The 17,672-nt window shown below is 40.9% G+C and overlaps 1 protein-coding gene across 2 annotated transcripts in view; it reads left to right on the top strand.

Moving 5' to 3' along the window:
- Nucleotides 1-17,672, top strand: part of ERICH1 (glutamate rich 1) — a 103,673-nt gene that overhangs the window by 3,956 nt on the left and 82,045 nt on the right. For both annotated transcript variants that reach the window (XM_075498033.1, XM_075498034.1), the window contains exon 2: nt 14,202-14,396. In XM_075498033.1, coding sequence (XP_075354148.1) covers nt 14,202-14,396 — 195 coding nt within the window. The remainder of the gene's footprint in view (nt 1-14,201; nt 14,397-17,672) is intronic.

The following is a 17,672-nucleotide window of genomic DNA, read 5'->3' as shown; positions in this document are numbered from 1 at the left end:
TAAATACTAGTATATTGAGCTTCATTTTAGTTTCATATGAGCAGAGGGAGCAAGCTGTCTCTTTAAAATTTCCAGATTTTTTTTTCTCTTCAGTAATCTGAACTCTGAATTACTTTTTTACTGTTTTCAGCTATTCTTACGGCAGTGCTTTAGGCCACTTAGTACTATTTGTCTGTTTTCCATGTTACCTCCAGCATCTACCAGGACATTTAACTTTAGCCCACATATGTGGTATAGTTTGATGTTCACTTCAAGCCATATGCTGTTAGCATCCAGTAAGAGTTCTTTAGGTTGAAGTAAGGTTTAAACTTACTGAAATTTTGAAAGTTTATGGCTGTGCTGGCAGGGGACTGGTCTTGGTGACCAGTGATGTTATAAGCGCATGGCCTTTTTTTTCCTTCCCCCCCAAATCTGTCTCGGGGGGGGGGGGGGGGGGAAGTCTTACAGCTATGGTTTACAGTTAGCCCAACTTTAAGTAGCCAGAATTATTATTAATAATATTCAGCAAAGTTGAGCTGCTTTAGTAAGGGTGGGTGAGATACCTTTAGATGTTTTGAGTGAGGTCTGTTTGATTGTGCCAGGTAAGATAATGGTGCAGTATGAGAAATGTATTGTTAAGTATTATGAAAGATGCTTAGAAAAATGGATAGCATGCACAAATTGAAGTAATGGTGAAGATGCTCTGTTTTCCCAGGACTGTAGTAGGGAGTACGCATCTTACAAGGTTTCACTACAAGGAAGACAGTGTTCTTATGAACAGCTGGAACAAAATCCTGATGTTCTCATTGTGTTGGTTATGTAGCTTCTTATTGTCTGTGTCATGTCAAGTGAAGTTTATTAGATGTCTAGGAGCTTGCGGTTGCAATTAAGGTGGCCTACTGAGAGATCTCTAAAGCCTTTGTTGAGACAGGGTGGCACGATCTATTAGTCAGATCCTTATTGAACTACACAGTCATGCAGAATTTGCTGACAAATGTAACACCAGTCTTACTGATTTGAAACTGCAGTGTGACAGAGATCGTGGTTGGTGAAGCTGAATCAGTTTCTTCTAATTTCAGAAGAGAAAACAAATGTCTGCTTTTTATAGTGAATAACTTACTGTTTTGTATCTGCAATTGCTATGAATGGTGTTGGCCTGCATGTACACAGGTCAATCTTTGAGTGGTAAATCACTCTCCCATTGTGACTCACTCCTTAATTTAGGTGAATACATACATGTGGGGTATGTAATCACTATATTATTTTCTTTTCCTTCCTTTCTACCCTACTGACATTTGCTATATACTTAAATAATTTGCTCTTGTTCAAAAGTTGCCTCAAAGATAGGAGAATGGTATATTACTGAGTTTCGGATAACAAAGTGGTTTTCCACATATTATAAAAATTATGCTAGGTGAAAAGATAAATGGAGCCACGTTTTATGGACTTCTGTATTAGAGCACAAAACTGGAGGTGTTTTACACTATGTAGTTCTTGAACTGCAATAAAGAATAAGACAGGAGTAAAATCTAGGCAATTAGCATCTGATTTCAGTGTCTAATGGGATGTAGAACACTAATAGATGCTGTTTCAGTGAGGGTAATGTCAGAGGTCTTGAGACGAACCTTGATATCGTGAAGTTAGTATTACACACTAGATTTAAAATGGCAGCGTCTGAGCTTCTTGTGCAGCTTCCCATGAAGTTTTGGTTAACAACTGTACTGAGATGCAGACAGCTGATATCTAGTAGTAGTTCAAGCACAGAATTCGTGTGACCTTGAATACAAGTAAATCCTTCTGTTATTTGATTCCCAAACAGTACATGAGGGTTCTCCTTTTTCTCAATAAATATGTAATAATAGCTTTAGCAGTTAAGAGTAAAATCTGTTATATGGAATGTCAATGAGATCAATTGTAAAACTGGGAAAGAGGACCATTCCCACCTTACATGTAGACATTCTGTCAAAAACTGTACAAATTTTTCCCTTTAAGCTGTCATTCACATTTTATGAGGCTAGTAGAACTAAAAGATTGTGTAAGGAGCTGGTCAAGTTAAAAATAATCAGTTTGTGATATCAGCATTTCACCATGGTGTTCCTACTCAGTCTTAATTCCAGAGTTTTGTAGTTCCAAAAAAACCAAAACCAAGCAACCCACCCTCCTTGACATCTGGTGACCCAGATGATGATAGCTTGGAGGGAGAAATGGGGTGAACAGCCTTTGTTCAAAAAAGTGCTTTCTTTGTGAAGGCAGATAATTAAAAGTAAGGTATATGAGGCTGAGAGACAGTGCCTTCCAGACCAAAAGACTCTTCTTCAGAATCAAGGTTTCTAACCTGTAGGGAGATCTTCATAGGGAACACATTACTATGTAATATAGGATTCCTTAGTATAGTAAGGAGAGGCTGGAAAAGGACCGAGGCCAAAAAAACTTGAGCTTTTTCGAATGTGAGTAACAAACATGGTGTGTGTGTGTGTTATGCCAAAGCTGATTAAGCACTGGAAAAAAAATGATGTGAACTATTTAGTTCCTCTACTTCTTGAAGGGCCTCCAGAGTTTTTTGAAATATATTAAAAGTATTCAGACACAAGTTGTCAGTCTCAGTGTGGGTAGGTGGGTAAAAATACTTCTTCCAGTAATTCAGACAAGGTAGCCTAATGCTTTTTCTGGCCTTAATGTGCAGGTGAATTCTACTCTGAAATTTAAAGCTGAAAATTACTTGATATCTTTGTCAAGAAAGAATTTCAAAGAATAACAGTGCTGTTTGGAAACAAGGACTATAAATTTATAGATAAATACAGTTAAGTCTAAAGTATGAAAACTGAAGATGTTGCAGATGATCTGCAGAATGGCATCCTCTTTGTTAGCTTCTGTGTTTGTCTACAAGTGCCTCTTTCAAGAGATAGTCAGCTTCAGCATGAATTTTCTGCAGCAGATCTTTCAGTCCACGCTTTTATCCTGTTTTGTCCTTTAGCTACTCTGTGAAGAGCCTGTTACCATAGCTTCACCTGCAGGTGAGGACTGCTTGCAGACTGTGAACACAAAGCAAAATACTGTAAAATTGGAGGCTTCTCATTTCTATGTACATAAAACTGTACTTTGACCGCAGCTAGAATTCTGCATATTTCACGCTCTTGTGTGATCAACTTTGACTGTTCAATCAGATCAATTTTGTTATTCCCATGACAGTGCTTTGCTTTGGTGTGCACACACTCTATCTATGGAATGGAAGTATGTCGCTTCTGGCAAAGCTGACCTTGCTGGTAGCAGGAAAATTACATTTTCCTTTGCTTCCTCCTGACTTGAACAAGAGCATCCCTTCTTAGGTATAACATACACCCTTACGATGATCTGAACCGTCAGGCTATACAGGATGTAATTGCATGTCACTGCATTTTTTTTTCTTTTCCTGGTATCTCTGTGCAGCTTGAACATTTTTGGAAATGGGAAAGTCATATAAAAATGAGGGGGAGTGGGAAAATGATACCCTGTTCAGCTGCCACGGAATGTTTTGTTCTAGTTTGTTGTGGTTTAACCCCAGCTGGCAACTAAGCCCCATACAGCCGCTCACTCGCTCCCCCCTGGTGGGATGGGGAAGAGAATCAGAAGAGTAAAAGTGAGAAAACTTGTGGGTTGAGATGAAGACAGTTTAATAGGGAAAGCAAAAGCCAGGCACACAAGCAAAGCAAAACAAGGAATTCATTCACTACGTCCCATCGGCCGGCAGGTATCCAGCCATCTTCAGGAAAGCAGGGCTCCATCACATGTATCAGTGACTTGGGAAGACAAAATGCCATCACTCCAAACATCCCCCCTTCCTTCTTCTTCCCCAGCTTTATGTACTGACCATGACGTCATACAGTATGGAATAACCCTTTGGTCAGTTGGGGTCAGCTGTCCCAGCCGTGTCCCCTCCCAGCTTCTTGTGCATCCCCAGCCTACTCGCTGGTGGGGTGGGCTGAAAAGCAGAAAAGGCCTTGACTCTGTGTAAGCACCGCTCAGCGGTAACTAAAATATCCCTGTATTATCAACACTGTTTTCAGCACAAATCCAAAGCATAGCCCCATACTGGCTACTATGAAGAAAATTAACTCCATCCCAGCCAAAACCAGCACAAGTTAATTCCTCCCTTCCCTCTTTCTTTGATTTTAATCTGTTAGTAGTTGCTGAACTGGTATCTCAAGTCTGGGAATCTTCTTTGCAGCTAGGTGATCTCTACTCAAAGATTTTTTGAAGTTAATGTTTAAATAGCTATTCATTGCTCTCAGTGCTAGAATGTGTGTGTGTGTCTGTCTTGACTTAATCCAAGCCTTTGGTCTCTGCCATTTCTAGCAATGGTTCTGGGGTCTTTGAGCTTTCAGCTGTGTCCTTTTTGCTTTGCTTGTCGGGTTTTGGCTGTGGGGGTTGATGATTGGAGGTTTTGTTTTTGTTTGGGAGCAACGCGTGTGTGGCTTTTCTTGTATTGTGAAATTCAGGTCAAGATTAATAAATTTAATTATTCTCAGAGGTCCTGTGTATTGATTTCCATTGACTATAACGGGGGCTTGTACTCAGTGCAGTGTTATCTGTACTGAGTACATCTTGGAGACCCAGCGGCTGGTCAGCCAAACTGGTGTCTTGTATACACGAGGTCTCTGGAGGGGTGTCTAATGTGTAAACCAAGTATGACACCTTGCATGTGTCCACCATTAGGCATCATAACTGCAAACTGAATTTTGCCCCTAGCATCTGAAATACAAACTAGGTGCCTTTGTCTTTGAGACTTATGGAGCCATGACCCAAGAATCACTGTGTGTTAGGCCAGACAAATACAGAGTGAAGACCTTTGTTCATCGGTTTGGCTAGTTGAGCAACTCCTTCAGAAGACCCAAAACATGAAATTCCATTCTGTATGGTTAAAGGATAAGTAAGCTTTGTGGGGGATGGTTTAAAGGGAATGGATAGTAGCTCCTAGCTAGAAGTTGTCATCAGTCTTCCACCTGCTAGCTGGTAAGAATGGCAGTCTGGCAAACATTTTCTGTATGTAGCAGTCTCTTAAAATTAAAATGCTTTTACACCCTGTTGCTTTGGGTCCTAATGAAATCCAAGTATCTCTTTTTCAAGAGCCACTCTTTTTCAGGTGGTCTCCTTGAGCATCTCTGGTAGAGAGTTGACTGTCCAGGCGTGATTAGAGACGAGGAGATTATAGAGGCAATGGGGTTGTTATACCCAACTAGGCAAGGCCCTAAGCAATCTGCTCTAGCTGATCCTACTCTGAGTGTTAGGATTAGACTAGACAATGTCCGGAGGTCCCTTCCAACCTTAATGGTTCTGTGATTTTTGTTTTTATGACCATTCTGTAAAGTAACTGTCCTGTCATGGCCTTTGCAGGAGATGTGATACTTACATAATAAAAGAGACTTCAAGGGTTTAAGTCCTGATGAATACCAGAGAGTAATTCTGCACTAACAGAGGTGAACTGAACATTTTAATGAAGCCTTGTCCGTGTGTTCTGCATGTGGATTATCATTCTGTCTGCTCTTTCCATCCTCTTCTGTTCTGCTGTACTGTCTTTTCTGTTTTAGCAGAAATAACATGTTAACACATCTTGCACATGGGATGGTTTCAGAAGAAATTCCTGACTCTTCCCTTTTTGGAAAACTCTTCTGTTTGTAGGAGAGAGAGACCAAGTAGGGCAACTTGCAAGCTTCCCAGAGTTCTGTGTTCAGTGCTCTTGATGCCACTTATTTTATTCTTTTGCTGCCCAAGTTGCGTTGGAGTAGGCAGAAGGAAACCAATTGAGAAACATGGTGGGGGTGCTTACAGTATGTATGGCAAGTAGCCAAAAGTACATGGCAAGCATTCTCCACAGAAATGTTTTTGAGGAAACTGCTGCCTTCTACACTCAGCTGGACAGGAACACTTCTGAAATTGTTCAGAACTTTGTTTTGTTATTCAGTATGCTTTTGTTACAGTCTGTAGTCTTAACTGAGTTTTAAGTCATGCTGTCAACCCTGGGAGAACCTTTATAAATCTGCAGTGCTATTCCAGTGTTGGCACGTGTGTGTTTGTGGGTAGTCTGCTTATGTACATAAGAAACTTAAAGTGGTATTGATTTAATACATAGATGCCAAATGATGCATTTATTTGAGGGAGGCTTTTTACTCTTCTCACAAAATTGTAGAAAGATCCCGGATGTTCACAATTTGTATCGCTAGCCAGCCTGTGTTCTGCACGCTATTTCTTGGGGTTTTCCTTTGTTTATGTTATGTCAAAATGTAAAGACCTGGAGCTCTTTCAGTTTTCTTATGTATTTGTACTTTGCTATTTCCACCCATGAGTTGTCAAGAATTAGCCATGGGACTAGTTTGATACCTATGGCAACTTGTTCTCCTTTCTGAAAATACTGGCTCCTTTTTGTCACTGAGAAGTTCCTGGAAAGATATGTCTTCTGGTGTTGCTTCAGCTCATTGCACTGTAGGAACATTCAGTGCTTTCAGTTACAGGCTGGTTATTTTGATAATGTTGCATGTTTTCAGCTGGAAAGTGAATTTGTTTCACTTTTGAAATCTAAACAGAAAACTTACTCAGAAGACAAGACTAGAATATGTAAGCTTTTCGCATTTGTAGGTCTGCTAGAATTGAAGTTTTCTACTGAAAACTTCCGGGCAGTTGGTCTAGATGATCATTGTAAGCCCCTTCCAACTGAAATATTCTATTCTAACTGCAGAAACACACCAGCTGCTCTTCATCTTGTGTTTACAGCTCTCTACATCTCGGACACAAGACCGAAGTGGTTTTTTAAGCTATAGAAGGACATGGAAGCAAGTACTTCACTGTAAAATGGTGCAGGCTCTTGATAATGCTGTGAGGAAAGTTCATGTGTTTAAATATAAGTATATTTTGGATGAAAATACAGTGGCTCTACAGATTAAAGTCTTCCACTGTTGGCTTTTTAAACTGTTATTTGTCATTACTATAAGCCAAATTACACTTTCTTTTCTTTAAGTGGAAAACTTGATGTCAGTGGGACTTCAGTGAGGCAGCTGAGAAAACTTCATCCTAATGTTCTAAATGAGTTGTGTATATGCATTTATGCATTTTTATGTACTGTCCTTAAATGTGACTGTGCCTTAGGTACTGCTGAAGTAGTAAGCAAAGTTCAGGATCTTGGTTACTGTACTAAGATGTTATGTGAGTTTTACCCCTTTAAAAAAGCAACAGCCATGCAGTGGGTATAACTAGTAACTTATTCTTTTTTTATGAATGTCTGTCTTCTACACCATTAGTGTACCTAATGGAAACAACTTATCTGGTACTGTTTGACATGTGATGACTCCTTTTTGCTAGCTTTGGAGCAGAGAGTGGAGAGACCTCTGCTCTCCAAGTGGAGAGACCTGGTTTATACCTCTTGTTGGTCTAAATTCATGATAGTGGTCTAAATCTATCATACATATAGTGAATACAAAATCTTTTTGTGTAATAGATCCACCGCTATGTTAGGAAGACTTTTCCACCGCTATGTTAGGAAGACTTTTCCACCGCTATGTTAGGAAGACTTTTCCACCGCTATGTTAGGAAGACTTTTCCACCGCTATGTTAGGAAGACTTTTCCACCGCTATGTTAGGAAGACTTTTCCACCGCTATGTTAGGAAGACTTTTCCACCGCTATGTTAGGAAGACTTTTCCACCGCTATGTTAGGAAGACTTTTCCACCGCTATGTTAGGAAGACTTTTCCACCGCTATGTTAGGAAGACTTTTCCACCGCTATGTTAGGAAGACTTTTCCACCGCTATGTTAGGAAGACTTTTCCACCGCTATGTTAGGAAGACTTTTCCACCGCTATGTTAGGAAGACTTTTCCACCGCTATGTTAGGAAGACTTTTCCACCGCTATGTTAGGAAGACTTTTCCACCGCTATGTTAGGAAGACTTTTCCACCGCTATGTTAGGAAGACTTTTCTTTCCCTGGTGACTTTCGCGATAACCAAGATAAATTTTGTCTACTTCCTTTTAACAAATAAAAGGATCCAGTGTGATCACATACGTCTGATCTCTGGCTTAGTTTGTGTACATGTCAGTAACCAAACGTAAGGAACCCTGGAGTGATCTATGAAGAGTAGAGTATTAAAAGCAGTCTTCAGTACACTTGGTTCTAGTCCTTTCTGTTTGCAGTCAGCCCTGCAGTGTTTATAGGAGTTAGAGCTCAATGTAAGAGACTTCTGTTAGAGAAGTTTTGTTTTATTTTCTCCTGGTAGTTTACTAGAAGAATGTTGCAGTACTTCTAGATGCTCATCAGTGTGTTAAGATTGGCAATTCTCATTCATCATTAGCTTCTAATATTTTTGTGTTGTGATCTGATGCAATCTTATCCTTGAGCTACATAACACTTCTCACTAGTTGCTTAAAATTCTTCTGGCATTTGGTTGCTTAAGCTAAACAGCCCAAGCTCTCCTTGTTCTTCTATGTCGTCTTGGTTATTGTAAAAACTCTTCACTGTGTCTGCTCAGGTTTGAGTTCAGCTGGTTTGTACACAGCAGACTTAAGGCTATACAAGGTTTTTGGTGAGAACTCTCTAGATTCATATATCAATGTAGTTAATTTTTCTGTCTCAGATTAAAAAAATACTTGGCCCTAAAAAAATAGGGTCTTGGATCACATTGTCATTGTACATGACCTCCGTCACAGTAGTGGCTCAGTCTCTCTCATGGTTGACTAATCACACAGGTTTTCATCTGTAGTCACCTCCAGCTTAGTAATCTTCCCTTAGTAATGTTTGCTTGTCCCCCTAAGTGTGGAGCCCCCCCACCTCCTGGGGGGGAAAAGTCCATAAGGTTTCATTTCTCCCTTTAATCTTTATAACCTTGTTAACAGAGGCAGTGTCAGTGTAGCCTGGTCTTCCCCTACAGAAAAAGAGCAAAGACTTTCTTTAAACCTTTAGGATTTGGGCCAGGTATTTCTGTTAATATTATTACTGTGCAGTATCTCCTTTTGGCCATATGCCTAGCTCTAACATTGTGAAGTTTCCTTTGTATAATCTTGAACTGTGTTCAATCCATTCTGCAAAACCGGTGTGGCATACACAACTCTTGCCCCCACTGCCTCGTGTGCACACACAGTGTCTGATGTCTGGCAAATCCAGTCAGATTCAGAACACAGTCATCTATAGGTGACGATTATAAAGGGCCTAATGCTTCACTCACCTTCAGTGTCTTGTTTTCAACACTATACGTCTCGCAGCATAAGGAATCTATTCATTGTAGTATTAAAGTCCTGTCAGATTCCCGAAGGTGAAAGACCACACAAAATGTGGCAAAGCACTTCTTCATACTTCTATTTGTGCTTCTGTTTAGACTGTGGAGACATCAGCAATGGAAAAATCTTGCCACACCTTACTCAGACTTAGTTGCCATTTTATTTCTGCTATGATAACACAGAACTCTAAAATATGGTGGTCCCTGGGCCATGCTCATCTAACCTAGAGGCTTAGAGCTTCCTCCAGTTGTCACTGTGTGACCAGGTGTTCAGAGCCATGTCTTCCTTCAGTAATGTATAGCTATGAGGAAATTTTTCTTCGCATTGCAGAATACATTCCCTATAGAACTTGGAAAGCATCTTTAGTCTTCAGTAGGTTGGGCTATCAATTATACTTCAGAGAAATAGAGCCATGATAAGGTACTGTGGTAGTTTTTAAAGACTTACCATGCATTGAGGGAACTGAAGTCTTCCTTTCATTAATTTTTGTCTATGGCCTATAAAACTTGGATTACTATGTGCTGTCCCAGATTTTGTAGGAAGTAAGGACAGTTGAAAGCAATGCAGAGCTAATGCTAACAAACATTTTATGTTGCTTTCAGCTGCTTCCCATCACTGCCATTCCTGCCCCTAAACCTCTTAGCTTATCTGCTTTCCTCTCTCACTTCCAGTTTCTCATCTGTTAGTTCCGGAGACTGCTTTGTTCTAAGAGGAGAGATATATTTGCAGTAGTCTGTGCAACAAGGCTTTCTTTTTTTTTCCCTGTAATTGGCTTCTTATTCCTGTTCACATTTCTTTCCTGTTCGATTACAGGCTCAGTTCCAAAGATAATTCCCCTCAAACTATCCTTTCTCTTCCAGACTGGAACACCAGGTTTTGTAATATATGAATACAATTTTCAAGAATGTCCTCAAAAACATACCTGGTAGAATATATTAAATTCACTCTCTTGTACCTTGTGCATTAACGCTGTATGTAAATGTGGCAATTTTCATTCGTTCTGACTCCAAATAGTGTATCCCTCATCTTTCTGTGGTCTCCCTTGTCTGTTCTTGAGGTCTTTTTAAAAACACGTCTCAATTGCATATGCTTGTTTGGAGACATCAGTCTGCTATGAAAAGTGAAAAAGTGTTCCCAGATTGGTCTATTGAAAGACCACATGAATCTGTACAGATCCTCCATCAGTTACGTTGACTGGAAAACATCAGCAAATAACCACATGTACTTGGCTATGCTATGGGTATGGTGAGAGCAAGTCTTACTCCATTTTGGAGCTCTGATAGGTTAGATATATCTCTGGTAGTAGGTATTTTTCCTTGAATTTTCTGTATTGCTACTCTCCTGTTAAGAGGTAGTTATTTTTAAGGGTTTGAGCAGTTCTTACCAGATGGACTGATCTCTGAAGCTGCATTGTGCCAAAGACATCAGGTTAAGAAGAGTTTTGAATAGGGAGAAAAGCTGCTCTGTAGCATCAGGCAAGACCAACCTCCTGTGGTTAAGCCAATGCTCATGGATATCACAGGATATCTTTTTTTTTTAAGTAATTGCAGCAATAAAACCCTGAGGAAAGAGCATCCTCTGTCATCTGAAAAATGTTTCGGTAGCTCAGCTCTGAGACTCTTAACTGCAAAGCAGAGTGCTTCTTTGGAGCATGTAAAGGTGCTGAGTATGGCAGGATAGATATTCCTCAGAGTCCAATTTCCTTTGTTCATTGATACGCAGGACAAACTTGTTCAAAAAGTTTTGGCCTGTAGGCAGATTATTTTTTTTTCAGGCTAGAATATACTTAGGATTCCAGATAGTTCAGACTAAATCAGTCAGTTTTTTTCAGCTGCTCTCTAGTGATACCACCTTCTTCATTCTCCCAAGGAAGGTCTACTGCTGGGATACATTGCTTCCTGCTGTCTTCAGAAGGCTTGAAATACATCAGGTTCCAAACAGGGACCTAGTCATGCCTGGTGTCACTGCTGCACATTTCCATTCTGTTGTGGTTACTGGGAATTACTACTCTTAAGAGATGACTTTGCAGTGCTGAGACACACTGGCAGAGGTGTGAAAGCTTTGCAGGCGATAAAGAACTCCCCCACTCTGAACCCAGCTGCTTCTTCTGTGTCTGCTGAAAAGTCCGGCCTGTAAGATTGGATGCTGCTTTGGTGTTGGCAGCTAAGCCACATCTTTGCTGAAGTAAATCTGTTGCTGCTACTGATCTAGATATTTCTTTCTAAGCAAGAGAGATTTTTGTGAAAGAATACTTCCCTCAGTATTCACACCCTCCTAAGGCAGGCATTGTTTCAGCTTGCTTTCTCAAGCATAGGTATGAGATGGGGAGAGCCCCATGTGAATGAGAAGGAATAAATGTATCAAAACTGGTCTCGTATTGCCTTCTGAAGCAATGCTAATGTGCGTATGAGTATAGTCCCTATATTTTAAAAAGGAAAGAAAAAGTGAAGCCACTTTTTTGTGGGAGTAACTGAACAGATGACTAGAGAAAGCTGATTTCAAGATGGGGAGCATAAAATCCAGTATAGCTACGAGGAGGCTAGCTTTCCTCAGCAGATTTGGAGAAAATGTATTTCCATATATAGATTCATCAGTATCTCAATGATCATTTGCTTTGGAAGAATAGCTTTCTCACTACAAGTGCTTGAATGTTAGTTTTGTGTACTGGTTTTGGCTGTGCTAGAGTTATTTTCTTCATAACAGCTCCTGTGGTACTATGTTTTTTGGATTTGTGCTGGAAACAGTGTTGATGATAACCATCCCTGTGTTTAGTTACTGCTGAGCAGTGCTTACACAGAGTCAAGGCCTTTTCTGCTCCTCACCCCACCCCACCAGCAAGTAGGCTGGGGGTGCACAAGGAGTTGGGAGGGGACACGGCTGGGACAGCTGACCCCAACTGACCAAAGGTCTATTCCATACCGAATGACGTCATGGTCAGCATATAAAGCTGGAGGAAGAAGAAGGAAGGGGGGATGTTTGGAGTGATGGCTTTTTTCTTCCCAAGTAACTGTTACACATGATGGAGCCCTGCTTTCCTGGAGATGGCTGAACACCTGCCTGCCCATGGGAGACAGTGAATGAATCCCTTGTTTTGCTTTGCTTGCGTGCACGGCCTTTGCTTTCCCTGTTAAACTGTCTTTATCTCAACCCACAAGTTTTCTCACTTTTACTCTTCTGATTCGCTCCCCCATCCCACCAGGGGGGAGTGAGTGAGCAGCTGTGTGGGGCTTAGCTGCCTACCAGGGTTAAACCATGACATTTAGTAATGGCTCTGCTGGAGTTCATTAAAATGCTGCAGTGTTAGTAGCAGTACTCAGGGAAAGGATCCAGGATAAACCTCTTAGATAACTTGCTTTAGAGTCAGAGATCTGCAAAGGGCAGTTAACTTTATCTTATTATACTGCTTATTTCTGTCTACTTTCTCTAGTTGTCCTTTGAGGAGAGTGTGGATTTTGTCTTTCTAGCTGGAGAATATCCTGGCAAGGGAACCTTATGAAAAGAAAATACACAGTAATTCGTTGATGTCTGTTTTTCTGGGAATGGTAGTCTTAACCCATAACTTGCAAAATGGATTGTGTTTACTTGATGGGGACATTGCTGGCAACTTGTCACAGGTTTTTTCATGTCACTGAATGATGGATAAGCATAGAAAAACTAAAATTCAGGCTTCATAAGCAAAGCTTTCTGCACAAGTATCTCCTCAGGCTTACATCTTGTCATAGGCCTTTCATAAGGTCACCAATTATTCAAGAGATTGGGCACAAGCAAAGAGTAAGTGATCACGTATTAAACTAAAGAGCTTAAAAAAAGTCTAACAAGACATTCTCCCCCATAGTTAGTCATTTACATGACAATTGAAGTATATTGCCAAAGTACACATGGAGATAAAGTTTGTCTATCCAGGATTGGTGGTTCAAGGATTTCCCAGCTCAATGAAGGTGATTTTTTTTTTTCAGTTGTGAAGGAAAGTAATTTATTGAAGGGAGTTATGTGATGATAGTATGTTGTCCTGTTAAGCTGCAGTAGGAGCCATTCTTCTTATAACAACATAAGTATTTTGGCAGAAATATTTTGTTAGGAATCTGCACCAGGTGCTTGTATAGTGTCCATACACTGTATATTAAATTTAAAACTGGAGTTTAGATAACAACATGTTTTTCTCCAATTCTCTCTTTTCCCTCCTCCCCCCATCCCGCAATATCTGCTTGACCGTGTAGAATTCACAAAATTGGGGATGTTGTTTTGCAATAGATAAAAAATTTCTTAGTATTACTTTATATTTTTATATAATATGTAATTTCAAGTGATTGAAATATGCATGCATCCATATAAAGATGATAGTTTTGTTGATGAGTAGATTATTTGCATATATTTCTTTTCTTTAATCAAATGATGCTTGCATTTGAGTAGCTAGTAGCAGATTGCCAGTGTCGTCAGAAAGGAGCCCATAAGAGGAGGAGGCGTATAAGAATACTGCTAATTCTGTAGAAATAATTGGGTTACCATGTGTTTCCGCTGCTGTCTACTTCTAGTTTTTTCTATGTGATTAAATAGTTGTAGCTTACTGATTTTAATGAGTGATTCAATTGCAATGCCTCTGTGCCATAAGAGACCTGCATTTTGAGCAGCCTTATAACGCTCGTGTAGGAAGATACTTGTTAACTTTTAAAATTTACAGACTAAACACATGTTTTAAAATAAATGTACTGTATTAATTTATTGCCAAAATGTAGTCAAGTAGATGACTTTAAATGTAACCTTGCTAGTGAATTCTGGTGTGTTAAAGCTGCTTTTCTGACTCAAATTTAGGAGTTTAATATGTTATTCTCAGCTTTACCTGTGAGAGGTAGGGACTACGGAAGACAGACTTGCATGAAATATGAGGGAAACTATCTTGTATCAATTGGTTGTTGGTTTTTTTTAAGTCTTAAAATACCTTTAAAACACTGCATTTCTTTCTGTTTAAAAAAGTTTTCTTACCCCACAGTGTTCATAGGGAAAGTACTGAAACGACTCTATGCTGAAACTTCATCATCTTCTCTTGCACATACTTCTAGTAGAGAAGAGGAGGCAGTTCTCAGAAATCTGGGCTCAAAATCCAAAGAAAAGAATTTGGATAATGTTGAGACTTCATCAGCAGATGCTAGCGCATCAATGGATACACCCTGCAAATCACTTCAAGGTGAGACTGCATAGTCCTTTTTCTGATAATATGCTTTTAAATATAGTTACTTTACTTGAACAGTGTAGTATCTACTTTTTTCATCTATCGATACCAACAGACAAATTTGAATACAAGCACTAGTGGTACTTGATACCTAGAATGCTCAAGGTCAGTGCATAAGTCCTGTGAAAGCCAAGAAATAGTCTTGGTGTATATGCATGAATGCAGCTTTTAACAGTAGCTAATATGAAACTTCAGTGTAAGCTGTAACTGTCTTCGGTGTAATGTCTGTTGAACAGTGATAAAATTACTTATACTGGTACAACTCTGCTTGGCTATTAGAGATACACCCAAAGATTGGTGGGAATAGATGATCCAGCACTTCCTCTTGCCCTCATGTTGCAACAGAAACCCCATGGGGAACATAAACCCAACAGAAGGCAAATATCAATTCAGGCACTATGTTAGTACCCTGCTAAAGAGCATTATTTTGTGTGTGTTTATGCAATGAAAGTGGTATGTGAATATTTTGACGGGTAAGTAAAAGACCTTTTTCAAATGGGTTGTAGAATGTGGATGCTATGCCAAAAGATGAAGGAGTTGCAGAATGAGGTAGCTGTGGTATTACTCGTGGGTGAAGGGTTCTGTGCATAAGTGTAGAAGAAGTTTGAATTGCTTTGTGTTGTAGCTCATCTAACACCAAATTTTGCCATAACTGAAAGAGGTTGTTAAACTGACTTGAAATAAAAAGGCATGTTTTCCAAGAGTATAAAAAGCTTTCTCTAGGGGAGGTGCTCAGCTAGACCTGTTACTCACAAACAAGGACTCAGAATCGTTTCGGTTGGAAAAGACCTTTAAGATCACCAAGTCCAACCATTAACCTAGCACTGCCGAGTCCACTACTAAACCATGTCCCTAAGCACCACATCTACACGTCTTTTAAATACTTCCAGGGATGGTGACTCAACCACTTCCCTGGGCAGCCTGTTCCAATGCTTGACAACCCTTTCAGTGAAGAAATTGTTCCTAATATCCAGTCTAAACCTCTCCTGGTGCAACTTGAGGCCATTTCCTCTTGTCCTATCACTTGTTACCTGGGAGAAGAGACCGACCCCCACCTCTCTACAACCTCCTTTCAGGTAGTTGTAGAGAGCGATAAGGTCTCCCCTCAGCCTCCTTTTCTCCAGGCTAAACAACCCCACTTCCCTCAGCTGCTCCTCATAAGACTTGTGCTCTAGACCCTAAAGGAAGAACTTATTGTGGATGTGGTCCAGGGCAGGAGACTGAAGTCCTGAAAGAAGTGAGCAAAATGAGTAGTAGGATTAGAACCCTGTACTACAGAAGAACAGATGTTTGTCTTGTTTGGGGATCTGCTTGGTAGGATCAAATGGAAGACTGGTCTGCATTGCAAAGGACCTCTGGAGAGCTGATTGATCTTCAAGAATCTCAAAGCACAAGAATGGCTCACTTTGACATGCAGAAAACTGAGCAAGTGTGGCAGGATGCCTGACTGAACTCAGATGTGTCAGGGAGCAGCAAGGGGAAGGTGAGGGAAGGCAGGCACAGGAGCTGTGTCATCACTGTGGAAGCAGTCCCACAGTACCTGAAAAAGGAGAGCAGAGCATGTCCAGTAACAGTAACCAGGTTCAGCCAACAGTCCAGCGACACCAGGCAAGTCAATAGTGACAAGGCAGGTCTGAGGTCAAGCCAGTATGTAAAGTCTGTGAGTCAGGGTGTGCATCAGTTGGGGTATGTGCCCAGGCACAGGTATGGCTGTGGTCTAGCTCAGGCTGGGAGCTGCTCTAAAAGCCTTAGTTTAAAAGCATAGTTTAAAAGCAGCTCCTGAGTAATGTGAGGGGAGCCCCTGCTGAGGTGGCTGCTTACAGGTCTTTCATAAGCAGCTCTTTCTTCACAACAATCTGGATCAACAGCCGTGTGATATCAGAGAGCTGCCCATAAGTGCAGGTAGCTAAGCTCCTAAGAAGGAGCTCTGGGCCCTTACAACACAAAAAAGAAATACAGAGGAGGTGAAAGCAGGTATTAGCTACCCAAGAGAAATACAGAGATGTTGCCTGAGTATGCTGGGATGGAGTTAGGAAGGCCAAAGCTCAGCTGGAGTTGAAACTCATGAGGGATGTGAGAAGAAACAAGAAGGGTGAGGGCAACAACTGGAAGGCTAAAGAAAATGTGGGCCCACTGCTCAATGGGCAATGGACTAGTGAGAGAAGACAAGGAAAAGAAGACTAGTGAGAGAAGACTACTACCTGAGGTAAGTAGTCCTTTTTTTGCCTTTTTTTACTGGTAAGATTGGTCCTCAGGCCTCCCAGGCCCCTGAACGTAATGATAAAGTCTAGTGAGTGAAAGGAGTGAAGCATTACCCACAGTAGATGATCATAGCTGGGGAATAGTTAAGCCAGTTGTGCAACTGCGTGTCAGTGGGACAAGATAGTGTGCGTCCAGGGATGCTGGCTGATGTCATTGTGAGACTGCTTTCTATCCTCTTTGAGAAGTCATTGGAATTGGGAGGTTCCTTGGTGACTGTAAAAGGCAAACATCATACCCATTTTCGAGAAGGGCAAGAAGGAGGGTCTGGAAAACTGTGAGCATGTTATGGAGTAAATCCTTCTGGAAGCTCTTTCCAAGCATGTGAAGGACAAAAAGGAAATTGGGAACAGTGAATCTTGATTTACCAAAGGCAGGTTGTGCAACCCAGTTGCCTTCTATGATGACATGACCGGCTTGTAGATAGGGAGAGCACAGTGGGTGTTCTTTAATTTTTTTAGTAGGGCCTTCAACATCATCTCCCATAGTATTCCTATAGCCAAGAAGGTGAGACAGACTGCCAGGGTCAAAGGATGGTCATCAGCAGTACAAAGTTTGATAGATAGCCATGTGCCAGTGGTATGCCTTGGGGGTTAATACTGGAGTGTAGAGTCCTGTGTCTGACGTGGAATAACCAACAATATAGGCTGGGGGTAACGTGGCTGGAAGCAGCTCCACAGAAAAGGACCTAGGAGTTCTGGTGGATGCCCAGTTGAACATGAGTCAGCATTGCATCCTTGCCACAAAGGTGGCTGACAACATATTGTGCTGTATTAGCAATGTAGCCAGCAGTTTGAAGGAAGTGATCGTTCCTTTTGTGAGACCACACTGGACCAGCATTTGTGAGTCCATACTGGAAGTACTGCGACCAGTGGGCTCCTTGGTTAAAGAAAGGTAGTGACAAAGTAGAGTGAGTGCAATGGAGGGCACTGTAATGGCCAGAGAGTCAGATGACGTTATGTATGAGGAGAG

The sequence above is a fragment of the Mycteria americana genome, chromosome 3 (genome assembly GCF_035582795.1).
Source record: "Mycteria americana isolate JAX WOST 10 ecotype Jacksonville Zoo and Gardens chromosome 3, USCA_MyAme_1.0, whole genome shotgun sequence".
Classification (NCBI taxonomy): domain Eukaryota; kingdom Metazoa; phylum Chordata; class Aves; order Ciconiiformes; family Ciconiidae; genus Mycteria; species Mycteria americana.
Note: the sequence above shows the minus strand (reverse complement) of the source record. Positions and strands in the feature narration are given on the sequence as shown.